The sequence below is a fragment of the Jaculus jaculus genome, chromosome 4, assembly GCF_020740685.1.
Source record: "Jaculus jaculus isolate mJacJac1 chromosome 4, mJacJac1.mat.Y.cur, whole genome shotgun sequence".
Classification (NCBI taxonomy): Eukaryota; Metazoa; Chordata; class Mammalia; order Rodentia; family Dipodidae; genus Jaculus; species Jaculus jaculus.
In genome coordinates, this window is record NC_059105.1 from 30,151,791 (window position 1) to 30,177,500 (window position 25,710).

Below are 25,710 nucleotides of genomic sequence, written 5' to 3' on the forward strand. Positions count from 1 at the left end.
TTAAATCAAATGAAATGAACCTAAATGTTATTTTGATTTTGTAATTTTTTAAAACAAAAGCTATAGAAATTAACAATATTTTAATGGATTTTAGTAATAACAACCTAGGAAGAATACTGTCATAGAAAAATAAATTCATGAGAAATTTTATTGTTTTGGTTTCATTAAATGTATTGTTACTTGATAAGATGAAATTTAAAAGGTCTACTTTTCTTTATATAACTTCAGTCATCTTCTAATTTATGCAGAGCTTATGTGGACGCCCGAGTTCAGCCAATCTATGGTGGTACCAATGAAATAATGAGAGAGCTGATTGCAAGAGACATCGTCCGTGACAAGTAGACATCTGCCCACATCCTGGAATCCTATTACAACTAATCTGATTTCAGATCTACTCAAGATTAAATGTAGCTTGGAAATCAGGGAAACACTAAAGGTGTTTTTATGTGTGTTATCATAAAGAAATCAAATATAAATATGAATAACACAGTAGAAAGAGAAAACTTTGAACACAGGGTGTCCAGAATGATCCAAGAGGTTGAACTTTTTTTTTAATATGGTAAAATGTCAAGATTTTCTGACTCCATAAGCCTTAATATTTCATTTGCCTTTCAAATTGTAAAAAGCATAAATTTCCTAGACCCTCAAAATCATGACCAAAATTTTATATTGTTGGTCTACAAAAACTCCTATAGTACATGGATTTTGAAAGAAAAATATGTACAGCTTAAAATGTAGTCATTTCAACCACCTTTGATTCTAAATTCCATAGAACTTTTGTTTCTGCCATGTGACCACCAACTCCATTGTTATGCATTGAATGAAACTCCTTCAAACAGAACATCCCATTTTACCCTGTATGTATACTGACTAAGTACCAATTAAGAATAAAGTAAAATCTAAAACCAAAAAACTTGTGCAGGGTATCTTTGAGACCCTGATAATTGAGGAGCTGGCTGGTGGAAGGATTGTGCTAAAGACATCTTGGCTTTCAATAGGTTTCCATCCCAGCTTAATTTAAACAGAGTACGGAATAACTTATCCTTACATTTCAAGATACTGTGTAGATATAAATGCAGTAGCTTTTATTCTGTAACAATGAAAGTTAATTTATTTAACAAATACTGTGTGGCTTCTATAAACCCAGGCTAATGAAAATATGACAAACAAGTTTGGGAAGATCCCACCTAAAAACCAATAATAAACAAAGTTAAAAATTCTCATCATACCAAGTATAATAAACTGGATATGCATTTAAAATCCTACTTGAAACTTAAGTAATTATGACAAAATCATTTGTGTACAGTCAACATCACCTTAGTAATAGTGTTTCTTTGCATATGTGGATGACAGTGGCAGAGTTTTAAAATGAAATGTGTTCTTGTTCAACTTAAAAAAAAAAAACAAGGTGGGGCTGGAGAAATGGCTCAGCATTTAAGGCGCTTGCCTGCAAAGTTTTAACAACGCCGGATGATTCCCCAGTGCCCATGAAGAGCCAGGTGCACAAAGTGGCGCAAGCATCTGCAGTTTGTTTGCAGTGGCTGGAGGGCCTGCTGTGCCCATTTCCTCTCTGTCTGTGTCTCTTCTCTCTGTCTCTGTGTTTGTAAATAAATACATAAATAAAATAGGAAAATGTTTAAAAAAAAAAAAGGAAGAAAGAAGGAAAGAAAGAAAATATCATCATATGACTGGGTCCAGCATAGGGAAGGTGAAGTATTTTGTACATTCTTGTAGTAGCAGCTTTCAACAGTTTTGGAGTAGAGGGTGAAGGTTGTCCATGTAGGTTCTTGACCCCCATTGGTGCCATTTGTGCTCTGACTAGCTCCTGACTCAGGAAGTTTAAAGGATTTATAGCCCTCAACACCACCACCACCCCCACACACCACAGCTACTTTAACATCCATTCTGAATCTTTTTTAAACATTTTTTATTGATAACTTCCATAACTATGGACAATAAACCTTGATAGTTCTCCTCCCCCAGTTTCCCCTTCACAAATCCACTCTCCATCACAACCCCTCCCCCTCTTAATTAGTCTCTCTTTTATTTCGATGTCATCATCCTTTCTTCCTATTGTAAGGGTCTTGTGTAGGTAGTACATTGTGAGGTCATGGCTACCCAGGACATTTTGTGTGTCTGGAAGGGGCTCTTACATTCTTTTTTTTTTTTTTTTTTTTTTTTTTGGTTTTTTGAGGTAGGGTTTTACCCTAGTCCAGACTGACCTGGAATTCACTATGTAGTCTCAGGGAAGCCTTGAACTCATTGCAGTCCTCCTACCTCTGCTTCCCGAGTGCTGGGATTAAAGGTATGTACCACCACGCCTGGCTTCGTACATTCTTTTTGCCACCTCTTCATCAATGGACCCTGAGCGTTGGAAGGTGTAATAGAGATGGTTTAGTGCTGAGCACTCCTCTGTCACTTCTTTTCAGCACTATGGTGCCTTTTCAGTCAACCCACAGGTCACCACCATCTGAAAAGAGAAGCTTCTCTAGCTAAAAGACCTGCAATATATGGGTATGAACATTAAGAAAAGTGCTTACTGGGCGCTTTAGTGAACATAATATTTACATTTACTCAGTCACAAGCAGGCGTTCCATTCTTAGGGTTCATGACCTCCTCTGCCACACTTCCTTTGCTTAGTCTCTTCCCCTGACTTCACTTAGGCCATTCTACCCCCAGTAATCTGTTCATCTATACATGTATACATATATATTACATATATACAATGCCATCCCTTTAAGTCCTCCCCTCTCCTCCCTTTCTTATAGCCCCTTCCTAGCTTACTGGCCTTTGCTACTGAAATTTACTCCAACTCACAACTGTAAATATTTGTAGCTAGGATCTGCATATGAGAGAGAACATGCAGCATTTGGCTTTCTGTGCCTCAGTTACTTCACTTAGTTTAATCCTTCCCAGTTTTCCCTGCAAATTTCATAGTTTTGTTTTTCTTTACTGCTGAATAGAACTCCATTGTATAAATGTACCACACGCATCTTCATGCTCCATTCATCTGTTGAGGGACATCTAGGCTGGTTCAGTTTCATAGCTACTGTGAATAGTGTGGTAGTAAACATGGATGTGCAAGTATCTCTAAGGTACTGAGATGAATCCTTATGATACATGCCTAGGAATGGTATATATGCCTAGCTAGGTCATATGGTAAATATGTTTCCAGCTGTCTCAGGAAGCTCCACACTGATTTCCACAATGGTTGTACCAGTTTACATTCCCACCAACGGTATACAAGAGTTCCTCTCCACATACTTTCCAGCATTTATTGTCATCTGTTTGCTTCATGATAGCCATTCTGACACAAGTGAATTGGTATCTCAAAGTAGTTTTAATTTGCATTTCCCTGATAACTAAGGATGTGGAACATTTTTATGATGTTTATAGACCATCTGTATTTCTTCTTTTAAGCACTCTTGATTTAGTTCTATAGCCCATTTTTAATTAGGTTGCTTTATTTCTTATTTAGTTTTTTGAGTTCTTTGTATATCCTGGATATTAATCCTTTGTCAGATGTGTAGCTGGCAAAGATTTTTTCACATGCTGTACGTTTCCTCTTTACTCTACACAGTGTTCTTTGCTATACAAAATCTTTTTAATTTCATGAGGTCCTAATGGTTGATTAGTGGTTTTATTTCCTGAGCAACTGGGGTGATATTCAGAAAGTTGTTGCTTATGCCAATATGTTGAAAGTTTCCCCCTACTTTTTCTTCTAGCTGTTTCAGATCATATGTTAAGGGCTTTGATCCATTTGGACTGGATTCTTGTTCATGGAGAGAGACAAGGACCTATTTTCATCTTTCTACATATGGATATCCAGTTTTCCCACCACCATTTGTTAAAGAGGCTTTGTTTTCACCAGTAAATATTTTTGGCATTTTTGTCGAAAATCAGATGACTGTAGCTGCCTGGATTTACAGCTGGGCACTCTATTTTGTTCCATTAATCTATGTGTCTGTCTTTGTGCCAGTACAATGCTGTTTCGATACTCTGCCTCTGTAATATAGTTATTTATTTATTTGTTTGACAGAGGAAGAGAGAGATAGTGAGAGAATGGGTGCATCAGGTCCTCCAGCCAGTGCACATGAACTCCAGACACCTATGCCCCCTTGTGCTTCTGGCTAATGTGGGTCATGGGGAATCAAACCTGGGTCCTTTGCCTTTGCAGGCAAATACCTTAACCATTAAGCCATCCCTCCAGCCCTGTAATATAGTTTTCAATCAGGTATGGTGATACCACAGCCTCATTTTTGTTGTTCAAAATTGTTTGACTATTTGAGGCTTTTTGTGCTTCCAAATGAATTTTAGGATTTTTTTTTTCTATTTCTGTGAAGAATACCATTGGTATTTTGATGGGGATTGCATTAAATGTATAGAATGCTTGTGGTAAAATTGACATTTTCACAATATTGATTCTTCTAATCCAAGAACATGGGATGCCTTTCCATTTCCTAGTGTCTTCTGTAATTCCTGTCTTGAGTGTTTTAAAGTTTTCATTGTAGAGGTCATTCAGTTCATTGGTTAGGTTTATTCCAAGGTCCTTTTTTTTTTTTTTTTTAAATGTAATTGTGAATGGAAGTGATTCTCTGACTTCATCCTCAGCATTTTTGTTGTTAGTATATAGGAAGGCTACTGATTTCTTTGTGTTCTTTTTGTATCCTGTAAATATTTGTTAGGTCCATTTGTTGTATGAGGTCATTTAATCCAGATGTTTCTCTGTTTATTTTTTGCCAGAATGATGTGTCAATTGATGAGAGTGGGGTATTGAATATCTAATTGTGTGTGTGTGTGTGTTTGTGTGTGTGTGTGTGTGTGTGTGCGTGTGTGTGTATATACACACATACACATATATATGTACAATTATAAATATATAACTATATATATAATTGAGTTTGATATTACCTGTGACCATAAGTCTAATAGTGTTTGATGAAATTGGGAGCCCATGTTAGGTGCATATATGTTTAGAACTGTAATGTTCTCCTGTTGGATTGTTCCTTTAATCAATATAAAGGTGACCTTCTTTATCTTTCTTCACTGATGTTGGTTTAAAGTCTATCCTGTCAGATGTTAGGATTGTAGCATCTGTTTCTTTTCTAGTCCCATTTGCTTGAAACACCATTTTCCATCCTTTTACCCTAAGATAGTGTTTGTCTTTTATGGAAAGGTGAGTATCCTAGAGGTAATAAGTAGAACGATCCTGCCTTTTGACCCAGTCTGCAAACCTGTATCTTGTGGCTGGGACAATGAGGCCACTGATATTAAGAAAGGGGTGCATTTATTCTTGCCATTCTTGTTCTGTAGTTCTTATTTTTCCCTTTTTCTCTTGTGTTAACTATTATTTGAGTATGGTTTAATTTTTCCTATTTCTTTTTTTTATTTTTAATTAATTAATTTATTTATTTGAGAGCGACAGACACAGAGAGAAAGACAGATAGAGGGAGAGAGAGAGAGAATGGGCGCGCCAGGGCTTCCAGCCTCTGCAAATGAATTCCAGACACGTGTGCCCCCTTGTGCATCTGGCTAACGTGGGACCTGGGGAGCCAAGCCTTGAACCAGGGTCCTTAGGCTTCACAGGCAAGCGCTTAACCGCTAAGCCATCTCTCCAGCCCTTTTTCCTATTTCTTTATGTATGTCCTTTTCTTTCTCTTCAGCATTAAGGATCCGTACAAGATTTTTCTGCAGAGCTGGTTTAGTGGCCATATATTTTTTTAGCCTGCTTTTGTTGTGGGATGTCCTTATTTTTCTGTGAATTTGGATGGATAGATTTCCTGGATAAAGTAATCTTGGTTGATAGTTGTTATCTTTTAGTACTTGGAATAAAAGTAAAATAACTAAAAAAAGCCTTTCTGGCTTTTAAAGTTTGTATTGAGTAATCCTTTGTTATCCTAATGGGCTTGCCTTTATATGTGACTTGATTTTTCTAACTGCTTTCAATATATTTTCTTTGGTTTGTGTGCTTAGTAATTTAATTATGATATGGTGGTGAGAAGCTCTTTCCTGATTTTATCTGTTTGGTATTCTAAAGGATTTCTGTATCTGTTATTGGGAGCAATTTTCTTCTATGATTTACTAAAAAATACTACTATGTCTTTGAAGTCAAAATCTTCTCCTTCTACTGTACCATGAATTCTTATGTTTGATCTCTTCATAGTGTCCCTAATTGGAATTGCCATTCATGCCTTCTTATTTATTTATCTTTTTCTTTGTTGGACTGTATTAGATTTACCACATCTTCTAGTTAGATATCCTGTCTTCTCTCTGATCCATTCTGCTGGTCTAACTTCTTTTTTTAATTTATTTTTATTTGAGACAGAGAGAGAAAGAGAGTAAGTGCCTTGGTCTCTAGCCACTGCAAACAAACTCCAGATGCATGCACCATCTTATGCATCTGGCTTCATGGAACCTGGAGAGTTGAACATGTGTCCTCAGGCTTTGCAGGCAAGTGCTTTAACAACTAAGCCATCTCTCCAGTCCCTGTGAGATTTTTTTTTACAGGGTTTTCTGTTTGGCTTACTCTGTTTTATGTTTCTAGTATTTCTGATTGGTATTTTTCATGATTTCCATTTCCTTACCCTTGTTTTGTATTGACCTCCTTATTTCATTATGTTGGTTTCCTGTGTTCTCTTTGGAGTCCCTTAGGAGTTTTCTTTCTTCTTTGATTCCTTTGAACATAGATATAATCATTTTATTTGAATTCTTTGTCAGGCATTTCATCTAAATCAGACTCATTGGAGGTCATTTTGAGGGATTTATAATTCTTGGTGAAATTGTATTGTCTTGATTTTTTTTGTATTATAATGTAGAGGTTTTTGCTTCTTTGAGTTAACTTGTTGCTTGTGTTTTCTAATTATCTGCAGTATTCTTAGGTGTGTAAATCTGACTTTATGCATCTTCAGGGTAGGAATTTAAGGTTCCAGATGTGGCATTTATACTACTCCCAGAATAATAGAAGAAGTGACCCTAGGTATTGTTTGCCTGCTACGCATATATTGTAGTAGGATAAGTAGAGCAAATCACTAGCAAATTCTAAAAAATTCAATTGAGCAATATACACCTTCAGTCAAAACCAGCACAGACTATTTATGCAAGAGTAGGTTGTAGGCCCAGTGTGGTGGTACATGCCTGTAAGCCCAGCTCTTGGGAGGCAGAAGTAGGAGGACCACTACGATTTTGAGGCCACCCTGAGACTACATAATGAATTCCAGGTCACCCTGAGCTAGAGTGAAACCCTGCCTCGAAAAACAAAAACAGTAACAAAAACAAAAACAAAAACAAAAAAAAAAGAGAGAGTAGGTATTAAAACAAACAGATAATCTAATAAAGTCAAAGTCCCTAAGGGTGTGTGTTGCCCCACACCTTTAATCCTGTCAACTAAGAGGCTGCTAATTCTGGTCTGAAATGGGACTCAGGTCTGCTTGGAGCCTAATGAGATTCTGCCCCCAATAATGATAAAGAGAAGAGCAAAGGTCCTGTAAATCAGGAAATGTCAAAGACAGCAGTAGTCAACAGCAAAATATAGCATATTTGAGGATGGTAAAGCTGACCAAGCATACATCAATCGAACCTGACACATAACCTGCCCTGACATGGAAGGGGAGATTAGCGCTTCCAGTGCAGACCTATGTACCTGACTGTGTAAGTTGGCCATGTTACCTTTTGAGATAACTTCCAATTTCACCTATACTGAGTGCCCTCCTCAGTTCTTCTCTGTTGGGCTGTGGACTGAGTTAGGCTGTTTGGGTTGCTGGACCTGGTGCTTGGATCAGCTGTGCTGGCTGCTGTGTGGCTGGTGAGTAGATGAATTCTCCAGTGGCTCACAGCACGGGTGGTTGGGAGAAGAGTCTGTTTACAGCACCGGAGGTTGGGAGAAGAGGCTATTTACAGTGCCTGGAGTTGTACGGGAGTTGCTCAGCTGGTCCCGTTTGTGTTCTCTTTCAGCAGCTGCTCAGTTGGTCCCTGCTGTCTTCCTCCCTTGGTTTATTGACTTTGCCAGGAGGGTGGTGTGAGTGGAAAATCCCTTCACCTGGCTTCTGCTTCTGAGTCGGTGTGCCAGGCTGGGCAGGCACGCAGACTAGGGTTGCTGGCACTGGGGCAGGAGCTGATTCTGGCTGGTTGCCCATTTGCTAGAAGCTCTGGATCACTCTTGCTTCTTTGCTGTGTTGATAATTCCTTATACACCTTCACTTTTGAGTAGAAGAGTGTATTTTGTCATTTTTCTGCTTATTCCTCCCCTTTAGGCTGCTTTGATGTGACTACTACACCATCATCTTACCCAGAAGCACCATTCTGGAGTCTCAGGGCGGCCTCGAACTCATGGCAATCCTCCTACCTCTGCCTCCCCGGTGCTGGGATTAAAGGTGTGCACCACCACGCCCGGCTTCCCATTCTGAATCTTAAAGGAAATGAAATTTTAGGAATGAATCATCATTGTTAGTAAGATAAAAGCATATTAGATGGTAGGAAAAGTTTGCAGTATAAAGGTGAACATTGGGTTTGAAAGTGATATAGAATTTCTGGCCTTATTAAAAAAGGAGTTCAGAACATGCTTCTCAGCCTTTCATTTGGTTCTTCCGTTTCTTAAATAGCTAATCTGTGTGCTTGGCTTCTGTGGTTTTGGTTACTAACCCGAGCGAGGGAAGTTCACTTCTGTGTCTCCCGCAATCTAGAAACAACAATAGTGATGATGCTCCATGCTCAAAAACACAAGCTGGCCAAATGTGGCAAGGAAACAACATTGAGTAAACAGTCACAAGTGTTTCAAGGTCTAATACTTTTGTTTTTTGGTTGTGATTTTTTAGATTACTATTGCTTTAAAGTTTTGTCATGTTTTTTATCGGGGTGATTAGAAACTGTTTTGATTTGCTATCTTAAAATCTAACTACAGGGCTGGAGAGATGGCTTAGCGGTTAAGCGCTTGCCTGTGAAGCCTAAGGACCCCGGTTCGAGGCTCGGTTCCCCAGGTCCCACATTAGCCAGATGCACAAGGGGCGCACGCGTCTGGAGTTCGTTTGCAGTGGCTGGAGGCCCTGGCGTGCCCATTCTCTCTCTCTCTCTCCCTCTATCTTTCTTTCTGTGTCTGTCACTCTCAAATAAATAAATAAATAAATTAAAAAAAATCTAACTACAAATCTAGTCATTTATTGTGCAAAGTATAAGACTTTATGTCTGTATTATTTTTGGCACATATAAAATTTATTTATTTATTTGGAGTCATTGGAATGATTTGATATTGCAGTTGTGACCCAAGTGTAGGTTTATGTCTATTGAAAAGGCTTATACCTTTTAAAGAATGTTTTCAAGGACTGGAGAAATGGCTCAGTGGTTAAGGAACTTGCCTGTAAAGCCTGACCACCTGGCATTCAATTCCCCGGTACCCACACAAAGCCAGATAGTGGCACATACATCTGAAGTTCGTTTGTAGCAGCTGAAGACCCTGGCATGCCCAATTTTTCTCTTTATCTCTCTTCTTGAAAATAAATAGATAAAAATATTTTCAAGGAAAAAATATTCTTAAAGATAGATAGAATATATCTTACAACCCCCCAACATTTTCCAGTCTTTCTCTTAGGCTTCTTTCTGTTGTGTATTTTGTGGAAAATTCCAGATTGAATGATATTTCATACATTTTCTAGAATACAAAGTAATGAAGCTTTAAAAAATTTTTTTGTTTTATCTTTATTTATTTGAGAGTGAGAATGAGAGAGAGGGGGAGAGAGAGAGGCAGAGAGAGATAGAGAATGGGCGCACCAGGGCTTCCAGCCACTGCAAACGAACTCCAGACGTGTGCATCCCCTTGTGCATCTAGCTAACGTGGGTCCTGGGGAATTGAGCCTCGAACCGGGGTCCTTTGGCTTCACAGGCAAGCGCTTAACCGCTAAGCCATCTCTCCAGCCCAATGAAGCTTTTTTTTATACCTAGCCAGAAGGTCATTATTATGCTAAAGAACATTAAATTTAGCATATAATCCCAAGTTCACTAAAATTTTCTTTGGTTATATCATCTTCTCTGTTCTCTGTTTATTTTTTTTTTTAATTTTCTTTCTATGTCTACAAATTCCATATTGGTTCCCATCTTTTCCTTATCTCTTTAAATTATAAAAACATAGCACATTTCCCCTACATTTTGGGGTACATTCTTATACAGATTGATGCAGTTATACTCACAGCCAGGTCATAGGACAGTTCCTTCATCCAAAGAGCTCATGCTCTTCCTTGTCAGTTTCCCACACCTGTAATCCCTGGTATCCATGGATCTAAACAGTGTCATTGTTTGCCATTTTATTTTGTTTTGTTTTATTGAAAAGGAAAGAAAGAGACAGAGGTAAATATAGAAAGAATAGGCATGCCAGGGCCTCTAGCCACTGCAAATGAACTCCAGATACGTGCACCTCCTTGTGCATATGGTTTATGTGGTGGGTACTGGGGAATCGAACCTGGATTTTTTGGCTTCACAGGCAAGTGCCTTAGCCACTAAGCCATCTCTCCAGCCCCATTTTGCCATTTTGAGTAAGTGATATAAGTGGGAAAATAGTATGTAACCTTATGGGAATGTCTTCTTTGTTTTAGATAAAGGCACTTGAGGCTTATTTTGTGTGAATCAGAACTAGCTTGCTTCTCTTCATGGTATCTATATGGTTATACCATCATTTGCTTATTCTTCATTCATCTGCTTAAGAGCCTCTTAAATTGTGTTTATTTAGTTATTTGAGAATGACAGACAGAGCAAGAAAGAGACAGAGAGGGAGAGAGAGAATGGGCATGCCAGGGCCTTTGGCCACTGCAAATGAACTCCAGACGCATGCACCCCCTTATGCATCTGACTAACGTGGGTCCTGGGGAATCAAACCGGGGTCCTTAGGCTTCAAAGGCAAGCGCTTAACTGCTAAGCCATCTCTCCAGCCCAAGAGCCTCTTGATTAAGGTGAATCTAGTATCTTTCTAAAGCTGAATACCCTGGAGAGAACTTGTTAAGCTACATGGTAAGTATGTTTAACTTTATGAAAATACTGCCAGCTGTTTTTCCACCATTCCTGTGCCATTTGACCTTCTACCATATTGTAAGAGTTCTAATTGCTCTGAACACTTGCTAGCACTTGTATCTTTTATCTTAGCCATTCTAAGAGGTATATGCTGGCATCTCATGGCTTTCCTTTGCATTCCCCTGATGCCTACTATTGGGCAGTTTTTCATATGCTTGTCTTCTACCTGTTTCCTCTGGTAAATTGCCTGTTTAAGTCCTTTTGCACATTTTCAGTTGGTTTCATTGTTTTATTCATGTTGAGCTCTGAGAGTTTCTCTACATGTTGAGCAGGAGACAAAGTCAGCCTTTTATAGTCAGACTGTGGCTAGCAGAGAGTAAAAAGAAGAGCAGATACAGATGGTCCAGACACAGCTTTTGCTTTCAGTGCCCTCATGCAGAGTGGTGCTGAAACAAAAGGGGCCAGGTAAACCCTGTTGCTAAAGAGGCCATTCCATGATACTGCAAAGCAGTTTTTTAGTGTTGATCTCCTTAGTGATGATGAGGCAGAAAGTCTTACACCTCTTATGAACTTGGGAGACAAAGAGAAATCATCTTATGACAGCCCTCTTGGTACAAAGGGAAGCCACAAAGAACTGCCCTTTCAGAACAGCTAGCAAGCCTCCCCTGTTCTCTTGTTCCAGGGGGGTCACAAGACATTCTGCCAGTCCAGTTATCTGCAGGTAGGCTTTTTATTCACCTGACATGTCTAAGAACTTTTTGTTGAAACCCAGGTTGTAAAATTTCTCTGCTGTGTTTTCTTCTTAAAATTTGTATTATTTATTTAGATCTATGTTCATTTAGAAATTTTATATAAGCTATGAGGTTTCATGTCAAGGTAATTTTTTTTGTCTTGCATGTTAATTGTTGAAAAGAATATCTTTATTCATTCAATCAGTTTTGTACCTTTGTTGGAAATCCACTGGCCTTATTTATGTGGGTTTCTTTCTGGGCTTTGTTCTGCTACATTTATCTGTCTATATCACTTCGCCAGTGTCCTGATTTTGACAGCTTTTAGAAAGTCCTAAATAAGAAAATGGAATTTCTGTAGCTTTGTTCCTTTTCAAAACTACTCTTACTATTCTAATTCCCTTTGTACCCTTTCAAATTTCTGAATCCACTTCACTTTATCTACAAAATATCCTTTTAATGTTTTGTTTTGGATAAGGTGAATCTGTAGATCAGTGTGAAGAAAGTGCTATCAATGCTATGTTGAGCCTTCCATTGCATGCATATATTTAGAACTTTTTTTTAAAAGTATATGCTTTATATATACTTAATAAAAATATACCATCATTTCTCTCCTCCCTGTCCCCATTCTGCTGAGGGCCCTCCTTAGTGGGATTGCTGGTATTCCTCATGGGGTTGTGGATTATAATTGTGAGAGCAGCAGTCAGCCATTGGGGTGGAGGGGCAATGTCTCTGAATATTTCCTTCCACCCTGTGGCTCTTATAATCTTTCTGCCTCCTCTTACACAAAATTCCCTGAGCTGTAGTGGGTATGTTTGAAGTCTACTTTAGTGATGAGCTCTCAGGAACTTCTAGATTTTTAAAATCTTTTAAAAATTATTTTTAGAGAGAGAGAGAATTGGCATGCCAGGGCCTCAGCCACTGCCGTGGAACTTCAGATGCTTGTGTCACCTAGTGAGCGTGTGCTACCTTGCACTTGCCTCACCTTTGTGCATCTTGCTTAGGTGGGATCTGGAGAGTCAAATATGGGTCCTTAGACTTTGCAGACAAGTGCCTAAACCACTAAGCCATCTATTCATCCCTGGATTTTTGCTTTGTTAAGTGTTGAGTATCCTTAGTATGTCTCCTTCAATTTGGCATAGGTTGCCAGGCTTGCCATAGAAGCAGTGCTCTTGCTCATCTTGCCAATTCCTCTATAGTTACACTTGGGCCTAGGGGTGGTTCATCTCCTGCCAGGGAGTTGGCTATCTTTTCTTGTCTTGTTGAGGGATTTTGGTTGTCCTTGGTTCTCACTGCCTTCTGAAAAACAAAAACAAATTCTCCAGTGGAGAGTGAGATCAGCATAGGCTAAAGGGGATAAACATTGTTAATTTAGAGAGATTATGATGGATGTGGCCCCTCTTTTAGCCAAAAACTTGTGGGAGCATGTTGTTGGGGACCATGTTGATGGTCTTCAAGAACCATAATCTTGGTCTCCATATAACATGTTTCCCAGTTCCAGCTATGGGTTCCTTTCCACTAAGTGGACTTCTTAGCGAATCAGAAAGCCACTCTTTTTTTGTTGTTTGTTTGTTTTTGTTTTTTTTTAAGGTAGGGTCTTGCTCTTGCCCAGACTGACCTGGAATTCACTTTGTTGTCTCAGAGTAGCCTTTAATTCACAGTGATCTTCCTACTTCTGTCTCCCAAGTGTTGGGTTTAAAGGCATGAGCCACCATGCCTGGCTTGAACATTTTCTCATGTATTAGTCATTTTGATTTCTTCTCTTGAGAACTCCCTATTCAGGTCTCTGTCCCATTTTTTTTTTCTAAATTTTTATTAATATTTTTCATGATTATAAAACATCCCATAGTAATACCCTCCCACCCCCCTCCACTTTCCATTTTTTTCTTTTGAGTGGATTGTTTGATTTTTTTTTTTATGGCTTAGTTTTTTTGAGTTCTTTGTAGATTCATGAGATCCCACTGGTTGAGTGATTATTTGATTTCATGGGCTACTTATTGTTCAGAAAGTCTTTCCCCACTACTATATCATGGAGAGTTCCTGCTATTTTTTTTCCTCCAGTCATTCAAGAGTATTAGGTCTTGCTGGGTGTGGTGGCACACACCTTTAATCCCAGCACTTGGGAGGCAGAGGTAGGAGGATCGCTGTGGGTTCAAGGCCACCCTGAGACTACATAGTAAATTCCAGGTCAGCCTGGGCCAGAGTGAGACCTTACCTCAAAAAACAATGAGTATTAGGTCTTGGGCTGGAGAGATTGCTAGGTGGTTAAGGCACTTGCCTGTAAAGTCAAAGGACCCAGGTTCAATTACCCTGTGCCCACCTAAGCCAGATACACAAGGGGGCACATGCATCTGGAGTTTGTTTGCGGTGGCTAGAGGCCTTGGCATGCCCATTCTCTGTCTATCTCCTCTCTAATCTCTTTCTCTGCTTGCAAATAAAAAAATTAAAATTAAAAAAAAGATTTACAAAAAGAGTATTAGGTCTTATTTTGAGGTCTTTAATCCCTTTGGAGTTGATTTTTGTGCATGGTAAAATGAGTGTATCTAGTTTTATTTTTCTACACATGGTTGTCCAATTTATTCATCACCCTTTGTTGAAGACACTGTCTTTTCTCCAGAGAACATTGATAGCTCCTTTGTCAAAGATTAAGTAGCTGGAGTTTACTGAATTAAAGATTAAGTTTCCTATTCTGTTCTAGTGGTCTATATGTCCGTTTCTGTGCCAGTAGGATGCTATTTTTGTTACTATGGATTTATAGCATAGGTCTAGATCAAGTATGTGATACATCCAGGAGTTTTTCTTTTTCTGAGGAAACTTTTACTATTTGAGGATTTCTATTATTCCATATTGTGGTGGTTTGATTCAGGTGTCCCTCATAAACTTAGGTGTTCTGAATGTTTGGTTCCCAGCTGATGGATATTTGGGAATTAATGCTTCCTGGAGGAAGTGTATTGTTGGGGGTGGGCTTATGGGTGCTATAGCCAGTTTCCCCTTGCCAGTGTTTGGCACACTTTCCTGTTGCTGTTGCCCACCTTATGTTGGCCAGGGGTGATGACCATCCTTTGCTCATGCTGTTGTTTTCCCCTGCCATCGTGGAGCTTCCCCTTGAGCCTATAAGCCAAAATAAACCTCTTTTTCCCACATGCTGCCCTTGGTCAGGTGATTTCTACCAGCTATGAGAACCAACTGCAACACATATGAAGTTTGGGTTTTTTTTTTTCTGTCCTTGTGAAGAATTATGCTGGGATTTTAATTGGCGTTGTGTTGAATATGTATATTGCTTTTTGTAGAATTGCCATTTTCACAATATTACTTCTACCTATCCAGGAGCACGGGAGGTCTCTCCATCTTCTCATGCCCTCCTCATTTCTTTCTTTTGTAATGTTTTTATTATATAGGTCTTTAACATCCTTGGTTAGTATTATTCTAAGGTATTTTTTTTGCATGTGTGGCTATTAAAAATGGGATAGACTCACGGTTTCTTTCTCTGTATATTTATCTTACATATAGGAAGGCTACTGATTTTTGTGTGTTGATTTTGTATCCTGCCACTTTGCTGAAGGAATCTATCACCTTTTTAAGTTTTGTGGTTTAGTCTCTCAGTTCACTTATGTATAGGATCATGTCATCTGCAAATAGGGCTTGTTTAACTTCTTCTTTTCTCCTGTCTTATTGCTTGGGCTAGGATTTCTAGTACTATGTTAAAGAGCAGCGGTAAGAGTGGGCACCCTTGTCTTGTTCCTGATCTTAGTGGAAACTCCTTGAGTCTTTCTCCATTAAGTATTATTTGGGCTTTAGGTACTTTGTATATAGCCCTTACTATGTTGAGATATAAACCCTCCATGCCTGCATTCTCCAGCATTTTGATCATGAAGGGATATTGTATTTTGTAGAAGGTCTTTATTTAGACCTTCTTTAATTCTTCAACATTTTTTAGAGTTCACCATTAAGAGATAATGTAGCTGGGCATGGTGGTACACACCTTTAATCCCAGCATTTGAGAAGCCGAGGTATGAGGATCGCCATGAGTTTGAGGCCACCCTGAGACTACATTGTCAATTCCAGGTCAACCTGGGATAGAGTGAGACCCTACCTTGTAAAACCAAAATAAATAAACAAATAAAATAGATAATGTATATCTTGCTATCTTTGTATTTAAGTGCTTCGTTTTTTAGAAAGCTGTTGCAAATTATATTCCTGCTTAATGTTAATGTGGATCCCAAAGCTGCTAAGAGCTTGAGTCTGTCAGTTTATCAAAGCTCTCTCTTTCTTCCTCCCTTCCTCTCTTATTATTTGAAATAGGTCTTCCTTTTTGGCTCAAATTCATTATCCTTTCTCCTCAGGCTCCTAAGGGTTAGGACTATAGGTATGTAACATCAAGCCAGTCCAAATGTTCTTTCTTTTTTTTTCTTTTGTTATTTTGGAGGTAGAGTCTCATTCTAACCCAGGCTGACCTAGAACTCACAGTGATCCTCCTACCTCTGCCTCACAATTGTTGCAATTAAGAGTATGCACCACCATGCCATTCTTCAATTTTTTTTTTTTTTTTTTTTGAGTTAAGGTCTCACTCTAGTCCAGGATGACCTGTAATTTACTATGTAGTCTCAGGGTGGCCTCCAAATTGCAGAGCTCCTCCTACCTCTGCTTCCTGAGTGCTGGAATTAAAGGCATATGGCTACCATCACTGGCTCCAAATGTTCTTTTTAAAAATATTTAATTTATTTATTTATTTGAGAGAGAATTAGTGGGTAACGTAGGGCCTCTAGCCACTGCAAAGTAACTCCAGATGAATGGGCCACCTTGTGCATGTGGCTTATGTGGATACTGGGTAATCAAACTTGGCTCCTTAGGTTTTGCAGTCAAGTGCCTTAACCACTAAGCCATCTCTCTAGTCCCTCTAAATGTTCCTTTAAATCCTCATTTTAATGCAATTGTCATGAGCCCACAATAGATAGCATTTGGGGATGTAGCCCAAGCTGGCCTTGAGCCTAGCATCCTCCTTTCTCACCTTTCTGAGAGCTTGGATTATAGGTGTGTGCTATACTTAAGTATTTTTGTTTGTTTACAATAAAATGTCAAGTTCTTTCATGAAAGGAAATCTAGGAGTTGCAATGCATGAATGCTATATCCTGAGATACAGTTTTTAGAATGAATGGGTGTTGTAGCAACATCTAATAGTCGTTATTTTTTTTTTTTTTTTTTTTTTTTTTTAGTATCAATAAGAGCTCATGGATTTTAGAAATTGTAGTGGACTTCAGTTCATATAGTCATCATTCTTTTTAATAGATAACTGTTTCATCTTGGGTCAGTAAAAGCCTCTTTAAAGTTGAGTGTGGCGGAATGAGGGTGTAATCCCAGCACTTGGAAGGTAGAAGTAGGAATATCAAGAATCAAGGCCAGCTTCATCTACATAGTCAGTTTGAGGGTAGTCTGCTGAGCTATCATTAGACACTGTCTAGAAAAGGGGAAAAAAATCAAACTTTCAAGTTTGTTCCTCCCCCCCCACTTTTATTATGGAAAATATCAAATACCTAAGAAGTATACAAAAGCATTAGCGAGCCACACACATCACTCATTGACAGTTATCAGTTCAATTAATTTATAGCCCATACTCCCATAGATTATTTAAACATAAATCTAATACAGGTAATTGAGTAATAATGACATGACTCATTACTTATGTAAATGTCTTTTCTGTCATGAACAATTCTTATGTGGGGTTGTAGCTCACTTCCCCAGAGATCCCAAAGCTCTTATTATTGATTGGAATTTTTCAGCTTTTAGCTATTGCTATCAATTTTCTTTTCTATTTCTTATTTTGTTCTTGACGTCCCTCTGGAAACTATTTTGATTACTAAAATTTATACTTTTTTCTTCAGTCTTTTCCTTGAAACTAAACCCACCATAAATTTAACATAGCCCAAGATAAGTTATGTTCTATTTATAGTAGAAAATTATAATTGATAGAATGTTTTATCTTGTCCAAATCAAATTTGGCCTAACAATGAAAGGAAGTCTGCCAAAATCAGGAAGGCAGAGATTGGGCAAAGCTGTTTGAGCAGCCTAACTTTTTCTCCAACAACCTACTTTACCTGTTGCTGTCTCTGTTCTGGCATTTATAGTGTGGGCCTAATTCTGAAACTTGCTTCTCTAATGGGTATGGGATCTTCTTGATGAGAATGTACTTCTAACCTATTTGGGAGTCACAAGGACTGAATTTACTCCCAATAGGTTAGTTTTGGTCCCGTGTCCACCTCTGAACCAGTAATCATACCCAGGGCAATAGCATGTGTGAATTTACTTCCACCATTTGTGTGCTCTTTGGGACATGTCATAGTTACTGCCTCATTACTGGGACAAACTACCTGACCAGAAGCAACTTAATGAAGAAGAGCATTTACTTTCAGCTTACAATTTTGAGGGGTAAGGGCATCATGGCAAGGAAAGCAAAGCCAGAGCGGAAAGGGCCTAAGATCATGACATCAGCAGGGAGGAAGAATACTAAGTGGGACTGGACTACAAAACCTTAAGGTCCACCCCAGTGATACACTTCCTCCGCCAAGGCTCCTCCACCTAAAGGTTCCACAACCTTCCTGAGCAGCATAACAAACTGGTGATTAAGTACTCAAACACATGAATCGATGGGAGACATTTTACTTTCAAACTTCCACAAAGCAGATTCACTTAAAGCCCATGAACTTTGTAGAGGGCTAGATATCAGCATGGAAATCAGTAAAATGGTAGGAAAGGGATATTAGGAATAGAAACCAAATGTTTGGAAAATTCCTACTATAATAGCTGCAAACAATGCCCTTGTAGTTGGGATGAAGGTCTGAAGATGTGCTCCCATCTGTTCAGCCTCATTTAAAATTCTTGGTATACCTTGAAAGAATCCTAGCATGTATCTATGCATATGTCTTCCTTCTGGGTACACAAGTCGTTTCCTAGTTGCTTTGTAATCAGTCAGAGTCCTTGCTACTGGACTGTGGATGCTCTGAGGTAGGTGGCTTACCTTAGGCAGCAGTTGTAGAGGTGATGTGGGGTTGAGAGATCAGAGCATGGGATGCATATTCAAACGTTGAGTTTCGATAAATGCATGCAACCATGACTTCTACCACGATCAAGATGCAAAATATAAGGGAGGAGGATACTTAATAGGTTGATATTGTATATATGTAATTACAATGACTGTAATGGGGAGGTAATGTGATGGAGAATGGAATTTCAAATGGGAAAGTGTGGGGGTGGGGAGGGAGGGAATTACCATGGGATATATTTTATAATCATGGAAAATGTTAATAAAAATTTTAAAAAAGATGCAAAATATTTTCAATACCCTCAACACCTATCCTGGTAAGCTCTCCCCAGCTCTGCCCTAAGCAACTGATGATCTGCTTTCTGTCACCGTAAGTTACATTTGTCTTTCTATAAATGGGATCATATAATATTTACTCCCTTGCATCTGGTTTCTTTCATTCAGTATACTATTTTAATACACCCATGTATGAAAATGTCATAAAGAAACACATTTTTTATATGCTTAGTTTCATCCATGTTGTTTCTTTTTATTCCAGAGTAGTGTCCTATGCTGGAATATATGGACATTGCATAATTTATTCTTTTAGGGTGACAGATCTTAGGTTTGTTTCTAGTTTGTGTCTGTTGTGGATAAAGAAGAGATGAATATTTGTAAACAAAGGAGATTATTTTTATTTTCTTTATGCTATTTCCCAGTACTGTCTTCTTGTAACCAGCCTTGCTACCTACCCCTACTCTTTTTCTACTTGTCTATAAATACTGACTTAACTACTTAAACGATAAATTTGACCTGTGCAGTATTCCACCTTTAGTTAGCCCTACTGCCTCACCTCATCTACTTTCTCAACCTGATCAGGAAAACAAAGAAATGCGCTGGAGTATGCTCATGGAAGACAGTTTCTGGCATAAATTTCCACTTTCTGTTCTGAGGCAGTGGGCAGGGAACTTTGGCTTTGGAACAAGTCTATATTTAAATCCAAGATGGGCCATTTATTAGTACAAGTATGTAGGTGTATTAATGCTACTGAGTTTGATCTGTTTCACTTGAAAAATTAATACAGCACTACAGAATGTGAGAATTAAACACATTCATCCATTCACATGTATTTGCTGAGAACCCTGGCTAAGCTCTGGAAGATAACACAATGTGCAAAACAGCAAAGGGGCCTGACCTTGTGAGCTTATTTATATTCTGGACCAGACAGATAAAATAAAAATCTATGTTATGTTAGATGGTGATAAGTGTAATGAAGAAAACATCGAGCAGGGAAGGAGGCCTGAAAAGGCTATGCTCCTAATCCCTGTTTGGCTGCGAGAGCTGCTTCAAGCCACAGATTGATCTCTTCTATCTCCAGCATTTATCACAGTGTCAGCTGTATCTTAAGTGCTGCAACAATGTTTCCTGAATGGAAGAAGTGACTGAGTAAATGCCAGCGTTGAAAATTTTATCTCATGAAATCATTGCAGTACTGCTTACCTGCACACTTTTTCATCTTCCACTCAGATAAAAATTATGTCAGCAAGAATAGTGCCCTTCCGTTCTCCTTGTTCTTGCTGCATTTAAAAGTGTCTTATTCTTACCACTGTTATTATTTAAAAAAAAAAATTCTTGTAATGTACCTTTTAAAAAACACATCCTTAATTTTTTAAAAGAAGGCATGCATTTTTTTCCTGGCCTTTGCTGAATAGGTAATGTAGAAAACCATTTGACAAGTGATTGAGCATATGGAAAGCTGGCATTCAACACATATTAAAATAATCTTTTTAAATAGTATTAGTGTCAAGGAACAATGTGTTTGATATGTACTTAAGTGAGGCTTTAAATAACCCAGTATCCAGTGCCATCTCACACATATAAAATATAGCAGGCCTTGGAGATGATAGAACATATTTCAGACATACATTATTCAACATCTCATTCTTTGTACTTTTAAAGTATCATGAATATAAAAAGAGCAAGAAGGTTGTACATTTTTTGTCATTATTTTTTCTATACAGTATTTATGTAACATTTATAATTTAGCTATTATAAAATCAAACATTCTAACAAAAAATGGGAAAAATTAAATATGATGGTTTGATGGATTGGAATACTTCTTTAATGTCTAAACTATTTGGCAGACTAGGGCTGCCTAGCAGATAACTAGGCATTTCTTAGTATGTCTGGTGAACGAATTAGATACTATATTCAAAGTGTTGGGGATTATTTCCTGTTTTTTGCAGCTTAACACCTGTGTCATCCACTAAAATCCATGAGTGTAGCTGGGTGTGGCTGTGCAAGAGGTAGGAAGACCACTGCGATCGAGTCATTCTGAGACTACAGAGGACATACTGCAGGTCAGCCTGGGCTAGAGTGAGATCCTACCTCGAAAAAACAGAAGTCCATGAGACCAGGGATTTTTTTTTTTTATGCTGTATTGCCTTAATCCATCATAAAATGTGTGCAGCAATTATTAATTTTAATAGCTTGCTTGGGTAATGATTATTTCACAGGATAAAACTGACACCAAATGATTTTATAGCTCCACAGTTATCTCGGATTTAATCCTTGTCATTCACTAGTTGGCTGGAGATTGAACCCAGGGCTTCACAGGCTAGGTAAGTGCCCTGTCACTGTTCCCAGACTGCCACTCATGACTTAGCCAATGTAGTTGACAGTATAGTTTTCACCCCAACAGTGTACATACCACCTCCGTTCAGGAATACTCTCTTGCATTATTCGTGCCTTCCTGTCTTTTCTGTTTGAAGTCTTTAAAATGAATACTCGGTTGAAATCTAAAATCTTTCTTTGGAATTATTAACACCTTTGACTTCTCAGACTGCTACTAACTCCACTGGCACCTCCACCACAGCCCCTAGGGACTTATGGCAAGCCCTTTATATAGGGTTAAGTACCCAGTAGATATTTGTTGGCTTAATTTTCCATATACAGTTAGCTCAAGGATTTTAACCCAACGGGGGTAAAAATCAATTTCATGAAACCTCTCACTTCTCCCATGGAGGCACTAATTATTATTCTAAACAATTTATTTAAGCATTCTCTGAACTAGATGGAGTTTGGCATAAAATTATTTCAGTCATCTCACAATCCACTACAAAGACCACTCGAAAGGTAGTTTATTTCCTAGCGCCCGCAAGGTCTCAGAGCTCTTGCTTCGTTGGGACCGCGGTTCCTGGCACCGCTCCGTCTCCCCAGCCGCGGAACAACAAATGTCATCGTTCTGGATGGAGCCGAACCGCCGGGGCCCTCCCCACCCCGCGCCGTTCCCGGAAGCATGTGTTTGGGAAAGCCTGGCCCCAGGCGGGGCGGCTGCTCGTGGGCTTGAGACGGACGCGGCGCACTCGAGGCGCACTGGGCACCTTACGGCGCTGGCAGGTCGTCCACGTCCACGCCGGAGCTCCCGGAGCCGGCGTCGGGGAGAGCGGGTAACCTCGCCCTGGGGCGGGGACGCGGGCAGCGCGACCGTCCCGGAGCCTTCTCTCGCCACCACCCACTTACGGGAACAGCGGCACCGCGGAGCAAGGCGGGCAGGGCGGCGGCGGCGCTCCACGCTCCCGTACCGGACTTCGGGGGCGTCGCGGCGCGCCCGCTTCCAGAACGCTCCAGCCGCCCGGGCAGGCCCCGCCCCCGCGGGGGTTTCCCCCGCCGCCCGCCTCATTTGCATGGCGCGGCCCCGCCCCCGCTGCCATTGGCCGGCGCCGGCTCCGCCCTCCCCCTGCCCTCCTCCACCCCGCCGCCGCCGCCGCTGGGTTCCGTCCCCATCCCCGTCCCCCCTCCCCGAGCGCCCGGAGCGGCGGGCGGACTGTTAAACCGCGGCGGCGGCGGCGGCGGCAGTCGGGGCGGGAGCGGTGCGCGCTCTGCAGACGAGTCCGCGGCGCCCCGGGTGGGGGGAGGCGGGCAGGCGGCTAAGAGACCACCTCAGCAGCCCCCGCCACGGCCGGACCGAAGGGGCGGCGGCGGAGGGGAGCCGGCCGGGGCGCCCCAGCAGGCGAGTGGCCGGCGTCTGAGCGGCGGGCTGACGGGGGGGTGGCTCTTCTTCCCGGCCGGGGACGGTGGCAAGCGCGGGGCGGGAAGAGCGGACCGCTGGGAGGACTCGCGGGCTCGGCGTCCGGCCGGCGGCGCCTCCCCCCACCCTGTTCTCCCGTACCCCCGGATCCTCCCGGCCGTTGGACGCTGGGCCCCGGGCACTGGATCGTGCTTTGGGGCCGGGGTCGGACCGCAGCCAAATTTAAACGGCTAAGGCTAACAGACCCTGGCAGGCGCGGCGCGGCGCGGAGCGGAGCCGACGGGAGGGGAGGAGGAGGAGGGCGGGGCGGGGCGGGCCCAGGCCGGGTCACGTGGGAGGGGCGGGGCTTGGCTGGCCTCCCTTTTGTTTTGGCCGGCGCGTGCGCAAAAGGCGCAGCACGTGGTTCGCCGGGCCCGCCCCCTCGCCCGGGGCCGCGGCGCGCGCGTCCGTGTTGGAAGTGACATTTTTTGCTCAGAGCTCTCTTCAGGGCGCGAAGCGTTGGTTGCGGGTTATTGAGCGCCTGTGGGCTTTCCTCCCATCCCGTGTGGCTGTGGAGAGGGAGCAGCGGCGGCTGGGGTTGAAACCGCGGGAGAGGGGAGGCAGAGTCCGCCTGGGCCCACGACTGTCCCGGGACGGGCGGGGGCGAGCTGGGGTTTCCGTGGGAAGAACATTCTGGCTTCTGTCCCGAGCCCAGGTTGAGTCGCTGGAGATGTTTTACAAGCCCCGAGGGTGTGGGGGGTCGCCGGCCACATGACCTGCTTTCCCCCTGGGCACCGCTGCCCACCGCACGGCCGGGGCTGGGCGGCGGGGAGGCAAGAGTAGGAAAACCTGGTGTGGTGGAAGCGGATCGCCTAAGAGGCTTAGCGGCGAGTGCCCAGGTTGGTCTCCGCGGTTTCCCGGGAGCTAGCCATTTCCTTGGGCAGGTCGCCACCTTTCCCGCGCATCTGTTTTCCCTAGGAAATCCTTGCGTAATAAGGGTCCTGCCTCTAGAGATTGTCGGTAAAAGTTTACTGTGACAGTCCCTATACTACAAGTGCAGAAATAGCCAATCTATTAAGAAGCTGCTGCTTTTTTTTTTTTTTTTTTTTTTTTTTTGGTAAGCCAACATGTTTCAGAATATAAACAGTGAGTCATGAAATACGATATATTTGACTTACTTCAGAACTTGTACTTTTTTTGTTGTTTGTTTTTGAGATAATCCCTGGGTATGTAGGCCACACTGGCCTTGAACTTGCAGTGTAACCAGACCTGAGGACTGGCCCAACAGGCATGCACCACCACACCCAGCTTTGTTGAAACTCTTGTCTCTCCCCTTTTTCAGTGAGATCACTTGTCAGTGTCCACCATTTATTTCTTCCTACACTTCTCAGATTTGTAATTTTTTTTAAATGTGTATTGAGGCCAATTTTTTCATTTACATTTTAATTGTAACTAGTAATATGTGTCTTTTCAAGTAACAGTTGGTCACTTTCTTACATTTTATAAAATTATTTGGTGCATTTTGTATTTCCCCAGTAAATAAGTGTATGTGTAATTTTTTTCTAAACTAGGGTCATACAGTACTTTAACTCAGAAACATTAAAGATTCTTTGAAAAATATTAGTTGCTGCTTGACATTTTGTCACGGATCTTATTTTAAGTTTTCCCTACTGGTAGATGTGTACCTTGTTTCGAATGTTTGGCATAAATTTCACAGTGGAGTATTACTTCGTACTAAAGTCTTCGAACTATGTGCCCTCTCCTTAGTTTTGTAAAAGTGGACTCCTGGGTCACAGTCTACTTTTCTGTTTTTACTTTTTTGCATCTGAAAATTACTTTGAAGAACGCAACAGACTTGACTTAGACAAGTAGTGGTATGAGCATGGTTCCTTGATGCCTCTTGTTCATCATCCAAGGCCTTGCTTTCAGTTGCATTTAAATTTTTTCCCATTTATGGAGTATCAAATTTCATAATTTGCTGTAAGTTACTGTAAGGTCCTAGATAAAGGACTTCATGTTTGACAAGTTACATACTGTCTGCACAATAAATAGTTACCAATTGGCTGTTAATATTTAACTTTTTCTGACTTGTGAAAGGTCAGAAAATTGTGTCTTTTGCTTTTTGCCTAACTCAATTTAGGAAAATGTAATTAGCTGATTCATTTGTGGACATATTCCAAAAGGTGGGGCCTAACTTTTCTTCCAGGGTCTAGTTAAGGTCCAGTAACCTCCCATTGTTCAACTGTTGAATTATCCAAGAGCTTCATTCATTTTTTGCTGTCATTTATCGTCACTTAGACTGTTTCACTTCTTTTACTTGAGCTTGTATCTTCTAAGAAATTAACTTGAAGATTTCACTCTGGTTTTCTTTTTTTCTTGTTTATTATTATTATTAGGGGTTTTTTTTTTTTTGTTTTTTTTTTTTTTTGGATTTTCGAGGTAGGGTCTCACTCTGGTCAAGGCTGGCCTGGGATTAACTAAGTACTCTGAGGGTGGCCTGGAACTCACAGCTATGCTCCTACCTTGGCCTCCCAAGTGCTGGGATTAAAGGCGTGCGCCAACACACCCACCCACTCTGATTTTCTAGTTCCACTTGTAGCCTTTGTGTTTGACAGTGAAAGATGCCTGGAGTCTGAAGTTCCTTATTTCAAATTGTTCTCCACAGCCCTCCCGTTACTGCCTGTAGCATGCTTTTCTGCTCTTTATCACCTAAAACTTTATAATGTAATATTCAGTTCTTGTTTTCTTGATGGCTTTCATATGTTCACCCTTGTTCATTTCCCTTTAAATTTGTCTTTACAGTATTAGGTATTAGTTGAAAAAGGCAGAAAGCTTCTTCCTTCAGGTTTAGAATTTAGGATTGATACTGTTTGGGTTTGTCAAATTATAAACAGCAAAGGATGGAGCTGCTTGCAACACCGTGACTGCTAGTATGGAATTAGCAACCAGTTTATGACTAAAGCTTATCT

At 40.8% G+C, this 25,710-nt stretch overlaps 2 protein-coding genes across 3 annotated transcripts in view; both read left to right on the forward strand.

Annotated features, from left to right (window-relative positions):
* Window positions 1-913, forward strand: part of Acadl (acyl-CoA dehydrogenase long chain) — a 35,075-nt gene extending 34,162 nt beyond the window's left edge. The window contains exon 11 of the mRNA XM_045147377.1: window positions 249-913. Within this exon, the coding sequence (XP_045003312.1) occupies window positions 249-342 (94 nt within the window). The 3' untranslated portion in view covers window positions 343-913. The remainder of the gene's footprint in view (window positions 1-248) is intronic.
* A 21,232-nt stretch (window positions 914-22,145) lies between these two features.
* The window catches only part of Kansl1l (KAT8 regulatory NSL complex subunit 1 like), a 115,468-nt gene continuing 111,903 nt past the window's right edge, over window positions 22,146-25,710 (forward strand). The window contains exon 1 of one of the 2 annotated variants that reach the window (XM_045147647.1): window positions 22,146-22,181. The gene's annotated coding sequence lies outside the window, so the exon portion shown is untranslated. Of the gene's footprint in view, window positions 22,182-22,627; window positions 22,745-25,710 lie in introns of those variants that run through there. The other variant, XM_045147646.1, reaches the window with a different exon arrangement.